At 40.0% G+C, this 13705-nt stretch overlaps 1 protein-coding gene across 2 annotated transcripts in view; it reads left to right on the top strand.

The window, feature by feature from the left end:
• Nucleotides 1-13705, top strand: part of kirrel1b (kirre like nephrin family adhesion molecule 1b) — a 96963-nt gene that overhangs the window by 52281 nt on the left and 30977 nt on the right. For both annotated transcript variants that reach the window (XM_074652135.1, XM_074652134.1), the window contains exon 2: nucleotides 9317-9466. In XM_074652135.1, the coding sequence (XP_074508236.1) occupies nucleotides 9317-9466 (150 nt within the window). The remainder of the gene's footprint in view (nucleotides 1-9316; nucleotides 9467-13705) is intronic.

Raw genomic sequence — 13705 nt, 5'->3', positions numbered from 1 at the left:
TTAAGATGAGGCAAGTGACATTTACCTGAATCAAGACAAACAACCTTGCATAGTCAGCATATAATCTAACCCATCCTCAACACAAATCAGACTATTATAACAAACAACTTGTTTTGCGGCTGGTGTGTTTTGCTAATAAGCAATTTGAGGGCATGGTTCAAACCCGGAAGTTACATCCTTGACTAATTTGCCTTCATGGATGTATGTATGACTAAACTCATGTCAAGTTAGACTTTAAACATATGACTTAACTGTCAATCACAACTCACTGTTAAGCTTTGCTAGTCACCCAGGATTTAACCTGCGCTTGCTTTAGTTTCTAGTTGAGCTCATCTATTCTGAGAGAGTCAGTGTTTTCCACCAAATATTAATACTTCAGCTCATGTATAATAGAATATGTAGAAATGTCTTTAAAAAGACATGTATACTTAATACTTAAATGTTAAGTGTTTAAATGGAATAAAGAGGACAGCGTGAATAAAAGATATTAAAGACATTAAGGGTAATATGTTTGGACACGGAGGCTGTTATTGTGAGGCTCTGTCTATTGTACCACTGGGTCATTATGTAATGAGAGGGAGAGAGAGGAAGATAAGATATACCTAACATCATTCCTCAGGGTAATGATGCAAGGCAGTGAGGATGAAGAGGAGGAAAGAAAGGAGGCTGGGAAGAGACAGACAGAAACGACTGCAGAGAGATAGGGAAAGACACAAGACAGGCAGAGGGAGAGGGTGGGAAGAAGTGAGATGATAGAAACTGCAGGATGAAAGAAATGTTCAAAGTAGGGCTGTCAAAGTTAACGAGATAATAACATGCAACACAAATTTGTTTTAACGCCACTAATTTCTTTAACGCATTAACGCAACCTGCAATTTTTTGGTTGTAGTGGGCTCAATTTTAAAGCTATAGAGGATACTGGCATCATATAAAACTATGTCATAGCTACCTACCTAGCTAGGTTAAATAACGCCCCAAACTTGTGCTAAATTTTGGCGAGAAAAACCATTTTCAAAGGTGTCCCCTGACCTCTGACCTCAAGATATGTGAATGAAAGTTACAGACATGCCCACTTTATGATAATCACATGCAGTTTGGGGCAAGTCATAGTCAAGTCAGCACACTGACACACTGACAGCTGTTGTTGCCTGTTGGGCTGCAGTTTGCCATGTTATCATTTGAGCATATTGTTGATGCTAAATGCAGTACCTGTGAGGGTTTCTGGACAATATCTGTCAGTTTTTGTGTTGTTAATTGATTTCCAATAATAAATATATATATGCATTTGCATAACGCAAGCATATTTGTCCACTCCCATGTTGATAAGAGTATTAAATACTTGACAAATCTCCCTTTAAGGGACATTTTGAGCAGATAAAGAAATGTGTGATTAATTTGCAATTAATCGCGATAAACTATGGACAATCATGCGATTAATCATGATTAAATACAGTATTTGAATCGATTGACAGCTTTAGTTTAAAGATATAGAGAGAGATTAATTTAGAGAGGAAAGAAGAGAGAGATGCTGGAGAACTAGAGAGATGAGAAAAGAGAGAAGATGGAGAGAAGTAGAAGAAGAGAAACAAAGAGATGGTCAAGAGAGAGCGAGGGAAGGTAAAAGACAGAAAAAAGAAATAAAGAAAGAGAGCTAAAAGGAGGATATAGACAAAGTTAGACAAGACAAAAGAGACACAAAGGAAGAGACAGATACTGTAGGTGGGTAAACCTGGAAAGAAACAAAAGAAAGAAAAGGAAAGAAAGTGAAGGAGGGAAGGGAGGAAAGTGAAAGAGAGAGGAGAACATGAAAGTGGATGGGGCAGAAGAGTGTGTATGTGTGTGCGTGTGTGTGTGTGTATGTGTGTGTGTTTGTGTGTGGGTTGGGGGAGGAGGAGGAGGAGGAGGATGGGTATCCCGTAGGGTTAATTACATCTCTGTTCTCTGTCAGTGCGGCTCTCTCCTCCGCGATTTGAGTCCCTGCTGCAGGCTGACAGGCCACACACACACACACACGCACACACTTGCACAAATGCACACAAATATATACCCACACACTCATAAACACAGATAAATACACACACATCATGCACACTCAATATCATGACACACAAACAGAAATGTTCTGTCTCCTCCTTTTTGTCTTTCTGTCACTGTTTCTCTCTCTCTCTCTCTCTCTCTCTCTCTCTCTCTCTTTCTCTCTCTCTCACACACACACACACACACACACTCAGACAATAACACCGCAGTCTGTCCCAGGAGACCACGCGTTGTTCTGTACAGAGTTATACACGAAGAAGAGGGCCCTTGCTCGTAATAGCTGTTAATTTTGCATAAATCATGCATAACGTGACCCACATGTAAATCACTCATGTCAGCAGGATATCACATCCCAGCAGCTCCGTCTTCTTCTTCTTCTCTATAGGACGCAGCGGCAGCTTCCATTTTCATTCTTTCATTCTTTCATTCTCATCTCCTCTGATTGTCTTTGACTCCTGAAGATGAAAGAGAGATGCAGAAAGATGCACGTCTGGGAAAATCATGATCGCTTTTCCTGTCAGGTTTTGGGAAATTTAAATGTATATGCTGGCACCCTCATCATCATCATCATCATCATCAGGGTGTCTAACTTATTATGAATAAATATAATACATTTAAGACATTCTGCTGGTATGCAGAGGATCTGCCCGTCTTGACTTGTCTGCCATTGATCTCATTTTGTGCTAGTAAAATGTAGAAGTGATGGCTTTTTTTAACACTCTTCACCTTCAAACCTCTTCAGCCTCTTTATGTTAGTGTGTTGTTGGATGATGCATTGCAGGTGTTATTTGTTGCACTATGGTGTTCAAAATGACTTTTGATTGAAAAGCTGAGATTTTTTTATAGAAACAAAGTCATTTGAGTTGTACTGAGCATGAGCTCCTCAGGCAAGGAAGGAAACTAAAGGGGTCTAATGTGTACATCAATGAACACCTCACCAAGAAGAATGCGGACATCGCTAGACGAGCACGCATATTAAGAAAACAAAACAAGATCCAGGCAACTTGGACTATGAATTGCAAAGTATTCATTAAGTTGAATGGATCGACGCCAGAGGCAGCAAAAGTTCTCTATATAAGAGACAGCAATGAACTGGATAAGTTTGGTGAATAAATGACCTGCTGCTGGGACTATCATGGAGGTAGGATTATTCCATGCAGGTTACTATCTCTACTGCATTCTAACATCTTGGAGATAACCACACAGACAATGACTAACAAACGCTCTCATTCCATATTATTTTCTGTGATTCATTTCAAACCACTAAATGCCATCACAGTTTATACAAACCAAAAAAATTTAAGAACATATTTAAAATTATGATTTTCAGCATGTTAACATCTCCTACAAAGGGCCTTATTATGGCTCATTTGAATATCTGCAGTGTCAGAAATAAGGTACATGAACTGAACAATCTCACTCAGAATAACACCATCCACATCTTGGCTGTGTCTGAGACCCACTTGGATGTAACTATCCAGAATGCTGAGGTATCTATTGATGGCTATAACATCTTCAGGAGGGACAGAAATATACATGGAGGTGGAGTAGCGATATATATAAAAAACAATTTTCCTGCAACACTGTGTGCTGAGCTCATGCCAAATAACTTAGAATCCTTGTGGGTTAGAGTACATCTTCCTCACTTAAAACCAATCTTGATAGGCTGTTGCTACAGGCCTCCAGGAACTGATACTCATTATCTGAATGACTTATGTGAACTAATTGACAGAGCTGCAGATGTGAATGGTGAAATTTTCATATTAGGGGACATGAATATTGACTGGCTTGCAAGTCAATGCCCGATGAAAAAGAAGATGGTGTCACTAGTCAGTGCTTGTAATCTATCACAGATGATTTCTCAACCGACCAGAGTCTGTACTAACAGTGCTGGTCATACATCTGCCACTTGCATCGACCATATTTACACAAATGCTCCTGAGCGCTGCACTAAACCAGTCTCTCTACCTGTAGGGTTCAGTGACCATAACATTATAGCTATTACCAGGAGAACCAAAATTCCTAAATGTGGTGTCAAAATTATTAATAAGAGAATGTATAAGAAATTCATCTCAGAACGTTTTTTGGAGGATGTCAGGAATGTAAACTGGGCCGATGTGTATGCTACACAGGAGCCTGAGGCTTCTTTACATATTTTTATGAACATCTTTATGAGGATTGTCGACAACCATGCTCCCATGAAGAAGTATACTGCCAAATCCAGACCAGCTCCATGGTTGAATGAGTCTTTAAAAGACCTTATGAAACAGAGAGACAAAGCCAAATCCACATTAGCAAAGTCAGGATCTGTGGAAGACAGACTAAAATATTGTCAATTGAGAAACCAAGTGACAAAACAGAATAAAAGCATGAAAAAGGAATATTATAAAAATAAAATAAATGCAGTGAAACTAGATGGTAAAGAACTCTGGAGAACCTTAAATGAAATAATGGGGAGAAATAAAACTGGGAGCCCTTCTTTTGTTCAGTCGGATGGCAGGTTTTTGACTAAACCATTTGACATAGCCAATTATTTTAATGATTACTTTGTGAATAAGGTCGATGCACTAAGGAAGAATATGAGCAACATGGATTCCAATACTCTCAACCTTATAAGTAAAAATATAATGATTAACAAAAGTTGTTCATTTCAGTTTAACAGTGTGGATGAAAGTGAAGTAAGGAAGTTGTTAAAAGCCCTTCCTGATTATGGCTCCGTAGGCACTGATATGCTGGACAGTAAGGTACTTTGTCTCTCAGCCGATTACATTTCTGGTCCCATATGTCACATATTAAATAAATGTCTAATGGAAGGTATATATCCTAGTATTTGGAAAGAAGGTAAAATAATTCCCTTACCTAAAGATGGCAGATTAACATTTACTGGGCAGAACAGCAGACCCATCAGTATTCTCCCTGTACTAAGCAAACTGATGGAGAGAATAGTCCATTCACAAATACAAGATTACTTTGACTGTAATGGCCTGTACACTAGATTTCAACATGCTTACAGACATCACTACTCCACTTGTTCTGCACTAACGCAAATGACAGACGACTGGCTAAAAGAGATAGATAATTCTAGGATAACAGGTGCAGTGTTACTGGATTTCAGCGCGGCATTTGATGTCATAGATCATGACCTTTTAATTAATAAACTACAACGTTATGGATTTAGATCAACTGCAATCACATTTATGAAGAATTATCTTTTATGCAGAACACAAAGGGTGTATTACAATGGCAGCATGTCTAACAGTAAAGGGCTTAACTGTGGCCTGCCGCAGGGCAGCTGTCTTGGACCTCTCCTGTACTCCATCTTCACAAATGACTTGCCATCTGTATTGCATAAAGCCAGTATACAAATGTACGCCGATGATTCCACACTGTATTACGCAGCAAATACAAGCGGCGAACTAGACCAAGTTCTATCTTCAGACCTAAACTTGGTCTACGATTGGATAAAACAAAATAAGTTGGTACTAAATATCTCAAAAACCAAATCCATTATTTTTGGATCTAGTCATAAGCTGTCATCTATGCCCACAATGAATCTCTACTTGGACAGTGAACCTATACAGCAGGTGGATAAGGTCACATTACTGGGACTAACCATAGACAATCAACTGTCATGGGTCGAGCACATAGAAACAATTGTCAGGAAAATGGGAAATGGTATCTCCATGGCAAAAAAATGCCTTCCGTATGTTCCAGCACACGTTCTGGGACAAGTAGTTAAATCTTTAAGTTTAAGCCACCTGGACTATTGCTCACCTGTATGGTCTTCTGCACCGAAAAGCATACTGCGGAAACTACAAATTGCACAAAACAGAGCTGCAAGACTTGTGTTACACTGCCCCATGAGAACGAACACAGACAGCATGCATCATAAACTGTCATGGTTACCAGTAGAGAAAAGACTTGCCTTAAGCACAGCGACATTCTTTAGTAACAGCATTTATTCTACTAAACCCGAGTTTTTATACAGTCAAATTAGCAGATGCAGGGACGTTCACAGTCATTTCACTAGAACAGCGGGTGATGGCCAACTCATGTTACCTCACCCAAAATCGAATGCCTTAAAAAAGACGGTCATTTACCGCGCCATCACTCACTGGAATAGCTGCCCTCTTCACATCCGTCAATCCTCTAACAAATCCACATTCAAATACCATCTACGAATACATTACTTAAACAGCTGATCGATAGTCCAGTGTTGGTCATGTATGGTTTTCTTTGTTTTCTTTGTTCCTTTTTCCCTGATGATGGGCCTTGAGGCTAAACAAAAAAAAAAAAAAAAAAAAAAAAAATTGTGGAAGATTTGTGTATGAATTTGAAATTTGAAATTTGAAATTTATATATGTTTGAAAATTTGAGTGTTATTAGTGTAACACAAATGTGATGTTGTATATAGTATGTATGTGATAAATTAATGTACATGATTTCGGACCCCAGGAAGACTAGCTGGTGCCATTGGTATCAGCTAATGGGGATCCTTTTTAAATAAATAAAAAAATACCATGATACCATTCACTGAAAATCAGTGGGTTACCTCTGGGTCTGAGAAGTGAAGCCAATGCTGAAGTGCCTTAAACTTGCATTCTTTCTAGCAGCCAGCAGGGGGCGACTCCTCTGGTTGCAAAACGAAGTCTGATTGTATAGAAGTCTATGAGAAAATGAGCCTACTTCTCACTTGATTTATTACCTCAGTAAACATTGTAAACATGAGTTTATGGTCTCAATCACTAGTTTCAAGTCTTCTTCAATACAGCATGATGTTCATTAAGTAAATTATGGTCCCATTTAGAGTCAGATAGACCATCTTTTTGGTCCCCTGAAAATGTCTTATTCAGTGTTCAGTTGTACTTGGCTTGGATGGTTTGGTCAACACAGGACTTTCCCACAGGAGACTGCTGTTCGAGTCCAGTGTGAAACCAAATGTCAATGTTGTCTTATTTTAATTTACATCCGTAATTTAAATGATGTAACAAACTTATTTTAAGCCAAACCATCATGTTTTACTAAACCTAACCAAGGAGTTTTATAGTGTTTTTGTTTTGTTTCAGTTTACAACGTTAACCACGTGTTTAAAACGGCGACCTTAAGCCAGGAGGAAATACGTTTCCCTCAAAACGCAGTTTAGTTGTATGGGAAAGTCATTTTGCAGGAGACAGGGATGAAGGCCCCCAACCAGTTTTAAACGGGTCTTATTTGACTGTTAAAGCATCGGGGGCTCTAATAAGAAGCTATTGCTCTTTAATTTGGTGCGCTGACACCAAAAGTAATAGTTATAGCATTGAAATCCTGGGTTACAAAATGTTTCACAAATTAAAGAATATAGGTACCGAAATAGGCAAGTAGATCAAAAAAAAGAATACATGTGAATAAATGTCTAAATCAAAGATTATCATGTTGGAGTTTTTAAAAGCCTACAAAAGATTCAGAGCAAGCAAGAGCACGAGTTAAATGTGTTGGAGAGAAAATAGGTCCTTAGATTTAAAACACTCGACAGAGTTTACTGACCTGATCCCCAGGGGGAAGGTTTTTCTATAACCTGGGAGCCAGGACAGAACAAGCTTGGTCAACAACACAAAACCTGATAGAGAGTGCAAATGTTAGAGCCAGCTGAAAAACAAACCTCTGTAAGAAGATATTTCAACATCACATCATCTGCTTTATGTTTGGCCAAAAGAAAAAAAAACACACACAACCAAACAACAGCAATAGTTCAGTGTTTTAAGGCGGATTTTCCCTTAAACTTCAAAAGGATAGAAGAACTATCAGCTCACAGTCACAGCAGTTGTCTTCTTGATTCAGTATTCAAAAGGAAAGTTGATGAAACATCAAAGAGCCTCTTGTGAAGTCTGAGGACTGCTGTCTTCAATAAAGGAGCCTTTTCTGCACAAATAACACGACAGGTCGTGTAATCCTCTTGACAAATCAGTAAATCTGCCTGTTGTTTGCACCTTTGTGGTTCAATCCCACTGAGATGTGTCCCTCAGAGCCACGGCCTGCTTTATTAACCAGTTTTGCCTTAATTAGCTAATGGGATTGTTTTAACCATGATCCAAGAACAGAATAGCCCACGGGAAGACAAACACCAACTCTGTGGCAGTGTGTGTGTGTGTGTGTGTGTGTGTGCACACGCATGTAAGAGTGTGTATGTATGCCTGGATGTATCCTCAGCTGTGCGACTCGATGTGCAATTTCATGTGCGTGAATGACTCATTGAGGCGTGTGTGTGTGTGTGTACGAGTGCACAAATTGGGTGTGATTCAATGTTGCGTGTGTGCAAGAGCGTCTGTTTGTGTGAGATTCAGTGTGTGTGCTCATGCACGTGCGTGTGCATGTGTCATCTAAGGCACCACAGTCTCCTTCTCTGCCTTAATTAACGCGCCTTCTTGCAAGACTTTCTCTGGAATATGAAACAATTTTACCTGATGATGCAAACAGCTGAAAACGGCGGCGGGGTTGGTGCCTCGCCTCCTCACCTGACACTTTCTCTTTATGCGAGAGCGTTAATGTATGCCGGCGCTACACTTGTAGTTTTTATATCCGTGTATTTTAGCGGCACTGCAATAGCCAAAAGGCTTATTTTGCTGGAGGAAATGTGTGTGTGTAAGCAAAATCCTTTGTACTGTGTGATGAAAAAGAGCAGGCTGTGTATCACAGCTTGGCAATGATGTTCTTGCAACACGAGCGCACGTACACATCCATTCAGGCACACACACACTTTCGCTCACACACACCCACGCAGAGACACACATAAGCCTCAGTAAAGTCCAGGGAAAACTTGAAAAGGGGGCAAGAAAGAGACGAAACGAAGGCAGAAGGCACAGAGGAATGACAAATATGCAAATTTGAGCAATTGAGCTCTGGGTCCAGTTAGAAAGAGAAATGATTCAAATGATTTTATGAAATCAAGTCTATGAATTCTCCTGTGTCCGTCCATTCAGCCAATGCATATGTGTATAAATACAGACAATTCAATTCGAAAACCATACTGTCCCGTAAGAGAAATTTCACTCAGAGACAGGGTTTGTATTAAAACACACTCACAATAAAAGCACATAATAAAAAAGGACAGTAAAAACACCATATACACAATAAAGACACATAAGAAATCACCCCAACAGCCACCATATGGACAAGCACAAGTCGATAGGACCGGAGAGGGACTGTGTAGCTCGATACAGTGCAATAAAAGATGGCAGCTCGTGGCCAGGTCACAAGGAAAGGAACTTAAAATTGATTTCCCCTCTCTTTCCCTCTGTTGCAGCGTGGTGCATTCGCTTCTCTCAGGAGCCTGCGGACCAGTCGGTGGTACTGGGAGAACGGGTGGTGCTGTCCTGCGTGGTCTTCAACTACAGCGGCATCGTCCAGTGGACCAAGGACGGCCTGGCTCTCGGCATCGGAGAGGGTCTCCGAGGTGAGGGAGGGGAAAGGAATCCTGTAGTGGGAGTGAAAAAAAACAAAACCTTGCAGCTTCACCAAGCTGCAGGGATCAAAGTGAAGTGAAGAAGGGGAATAACTCAGCTACGGTTTCGGTTCAGTTTTGACTGTAAGAACCCTGACAAAAGCTATTATGGCTGAAAAGTGTAGGGTTTTTTTAACATTAAGGGAATGAACACTGAACAGAGAAGAGAGAGAGTTAAGAGCCAAGAGGCGTATGAGTGACAATCTGGGCAAAAATGAGTCCTGTATATCATGCTGAATTAGAGAAAATCCCTCACACTGCTGACAAAAGCAGACGCACATTCGCATTTACATTTTAAGCCGACACGCACATCCAGTATGACTTACTGTGAGTGCAATAGTAGAATACGCTTCTTTTCAGAGATGGGGAAGCATCACATGCAACCAAAAGTGAGGAGAGTCAAAGGGTCAAAGACACAAAAGACGGAAAAGAGTTTTTTCTGCATTCAGGACATGGCCAGATGAAACGCACAAGTGCCAGAATAAGAGGCCAAAATGTCCTTCTCTACTGACCTTCACCCCCATTTTACAAAATATTCAAACAAGCTTATGACCATTGTGGCTTACTGAATGCTGGTATTGACATCTCATGACTGCAGCTGCTGATAGCTCTTACCCTTTGCCCCTGATGCATTCTGGCAAAATATTTCAGATTGAAAATGATCTTTCAGGCTTTTACACGTCTCTGAAACAGGATTGAGAAACTCCACTGAAGGATGATTATTTGAGGACCTCTTTGAAGCTAAAGTTGGTAACTTCAATAAAAAACACAAAACGTTTTTGTCATATTTGCTCAAACTGTCACTATATCCTGACAGTAGTACATTTGTCAGATAATCTGTGAGAAAATCAGGTTCCTCTGCCTCCTTTTAGTGTTCCTAGTCTGGAAGTCAAAAGTTGTTTGAATGGGTTTTTAGTTAGATGCCTGAAATAAGGTCTGTGGTTACACATCAATAAATACCCCACCCTTGAATTCTGAAGCCTTTACATGTCTTAAAAAGGCGGTTGCTAACAAGTGGCTAAATGAGACTACTAAACGTCATCACGCCGACCCGTCCTCCTTTATGGCCTCGTTGTGTATACTCGCGCTCATGTGACCGTGGTGTAGTTTGTTTATAGCCTAACGTTAGCTTTTTACTTCTGCCGATTGCATTCACACTTCAAAAATCATAAAAGTGGTGTTCAGTTGTTGAGGTTATCTTGCTGAACAAAACATGTAAGTATCATAAATGTGTGTTTGCCACAGAGTTTATTTTCTGCAATAATCCAAAACCCCCAAAAAATCCCATTGGGTTTTTGTCGAGGGAACCAGGGAGATGCTAACTTCCTGGTTGGTCTACAAAAATACGTCATCCCTGGAGCGCTCTATAGCACTTGCAAGATTCCCACACGCCTGACGGAAAACAACCAATCAGAGCCAAGGAGTCTCTACAGCAGCTGTCAATCACTGCTCGTGAGGCTCATAAACTGCGATCAAACGGTCAAACTAGGCAGCGCTGATCAAATATGAGTCAAGATTCTGTTACTGTAATGCCTGTTTCTCTCCTGTACTGTTTAGCTGTAAAATGAGAAAGTTTGCTCCGGCTGGTGGGCGGTTCTTGGTTTTGGCTCGACTGTTTTCATCATGACGGCAAACTTTCTCATTTTACAGCTAAACAGTACATTAAAATATGTTTCTGAAAACATAGGTTTGGAGTTCACGAGCTTTGCGAACAGTGATTGACAGTTGCGTTAGAGACTCTTTGGCTATGAATGGTTGTTTTTCTTCGGGCGCTGTGAAATCTTATACAAATGCCATTAGGAGCACTAGGAGGAGGAAGAGGAACCGGTCTCATGTACTACTGTCAGGATATAGTGACAGTTTGAGCAAATATGACAAAAATGTTTTTATTAAAGTTACTGACTTTAATAAAAACAGCTCAAAACATACAATAATAAGCTCAAAAACATACTTATTGTATTGTTATGTGTTGTTACATTGCTACTCACTCAGGGACTTGAGACTTGCTTATAAAGTTGACTTTGAACAGACGATGTGTTTTAGAAGCAGTGGTGGAGGAAGTGCTCCGATCTTTTACTTAAGTAAAAGTAGCAGTACCACCGTGTAAAAATACACAATACAAGTAAACGTCATCAAGTCTTAGCTTTGAAATATACTCAAAGTACTATATACTGTATACACGGGTACTAATTATGCACAATGGCCCATTTCAGATCTTTTTTATAGTGTATTGTTGGATTGTATTTATTGATGCATAAATATGTACATTACTTTAATGTTGCAGCAGTGTAGTATTGATCAAGTCAATAAATATGTGATCCAACAAGCTGCATATGGGAGGTAAACAACGCCTGCTTTTCAATTGATAATCTGTGAGATCCCCTTTTTAATTTTTTGTATTGTTTATTTTTTATTTTTTATCTTTATCCATGAATGGCATCTGATGTCTTTGATGCTACAGTAAGTAGCATTGCTGTGGTATTTCTGCTCTGCTTGTTTGTCAAACTGTGACAATATGACAAATTGGTTCTTAGATTTTCAAATCAAATCAGTTTTATTTATATGGCACGCTTAGTCAACCAAAGTGCTTTCCAGTAGCACAGCAATGACATTATTAAAAAGGAACAATAAAATACAAATCACAATAATAACAATGAATAGTAATGATGAAATAAATGGTAATAATAAAGGCAATGTTATAACTAAAAAATACTGGACAAACTTGAATGAGGTAAAAAGGAATAAAATTCTAAAACACAAAAACCACCCACAGAGCAACCAAAGGCCATTGAAAACATAAATGTTTTGAGATTTTTCTTAAAAGTAGCAACAGTGGGGTAACATTGAATTGAAAGGTTTTTGTGTTGGTGAAGTTTTGGTTTCTGTCGGTGACCCTACAAGGACTCAAACTCAAACGTCATGCAGAATACATAGTTTTTCTTTTCCAAACTCTTCTTTCTTTTCTGAAGAAAATCTTATTAGACAAAGCTTTCATTACCCGCATGAAACCCTATTTTAAAATCATTAGATGATAAAGGGTAAAACAAAACAAAAAATTATATATGAAAATGTCACAGATATTTACTTTAATGAAAAATCTAATAACGTACTCAACAACGTGTAACATTTTAAACGATGAGTACATTAGCTCTTGCGTACTTTGTGCCCTTTCGGCTCCAAACCGCACATCACATCTCTCATCACGCTGTAAATGAATCCGCACTGTATAGCACACAAACATATCACATACACATCCACCCACGCACACACACACACATCCAGTCAGCCTGCCGCCCACACACACACACACACACACACACACACACACACACGCACGCACGCACACACACACACACACACACACGCACGCACGCACGCACGCACGCACGCACGCACACACACACACACACACACACACACACACACACACACACGCACGCACGCACGCACGCACGCACGCACGCACGCACACACGCACACACACACACACACACGCCAGACACACACACACAGTCACACAAGTGATAATCTGACATGTGATGTGAATCTTGTGTTCAACTCAATTTAATTCACAGGTTCAGTAAAGGTCAGCTCGTCTCTCTCTCTCTCTGTCTCTCTCTCTCTCTCTCTCTCTCTCTCTCTCTGTCTCTCTCTCTCTCTCTCTCTCTGTCTCTCTCTCTCTCTCCCTCCCTCCCTTCTCTTATTTCCTGCTCCTCCGTCATTCAAACAGCTCCATCATCACTTGCTTTATGTATTTCCCAGATCCCCTCCATTGCTTTTCATTTCTCTCCCTCTCCTCTCATCCCTTCCTCCTCCCTCTCTCTTTATGCCGGTAATGCTCTCTTTGTCCTTGCAGCCTTTTTGTGAGCATGGGTTTCCGATGATAAACACGCCGGCGTTTGATAAACATGTCTCCCTCTCTGTCTCTTTTTCTCTGCTTTTCAACCATCTATCATCCCCTTCTGCCCATTATTTATCCTTAAGTTGTCTGTGCTGCCATTCCTCCCTTCATCCCTGACACATACCGTCTCAATCTTTTGTTTTTCACGTCCACGGTATAAACAAGAGGTCATGTGAATGTAAGGAGCAAAAGTCTAAGTTGTTAATATTTTCACCCACAAATAATATAAATGTATTCTGATCTAACAAGGTGTGCATGACGCGTATAAAAGGTTGTTGTAATGTATGATT

This window comes from Sebastes fasciatus, chromosome 11 (genome assembly GCF_043250625.1).
Source record: "Sebastes fasciatus isolate fSebFas1 chromosome 11, fSebFas1.pri, whole genome shotgun sequence".
Lineage (NCBI taxonomy): Eukaryota > Metazoa > Chordata > Actinopteri > Perciformes > Sebastidae > Sebastes > Sebastes fasciatus.
This window is presented reverse-complemented; position numbering and strand designations above follow the sequence as displayed.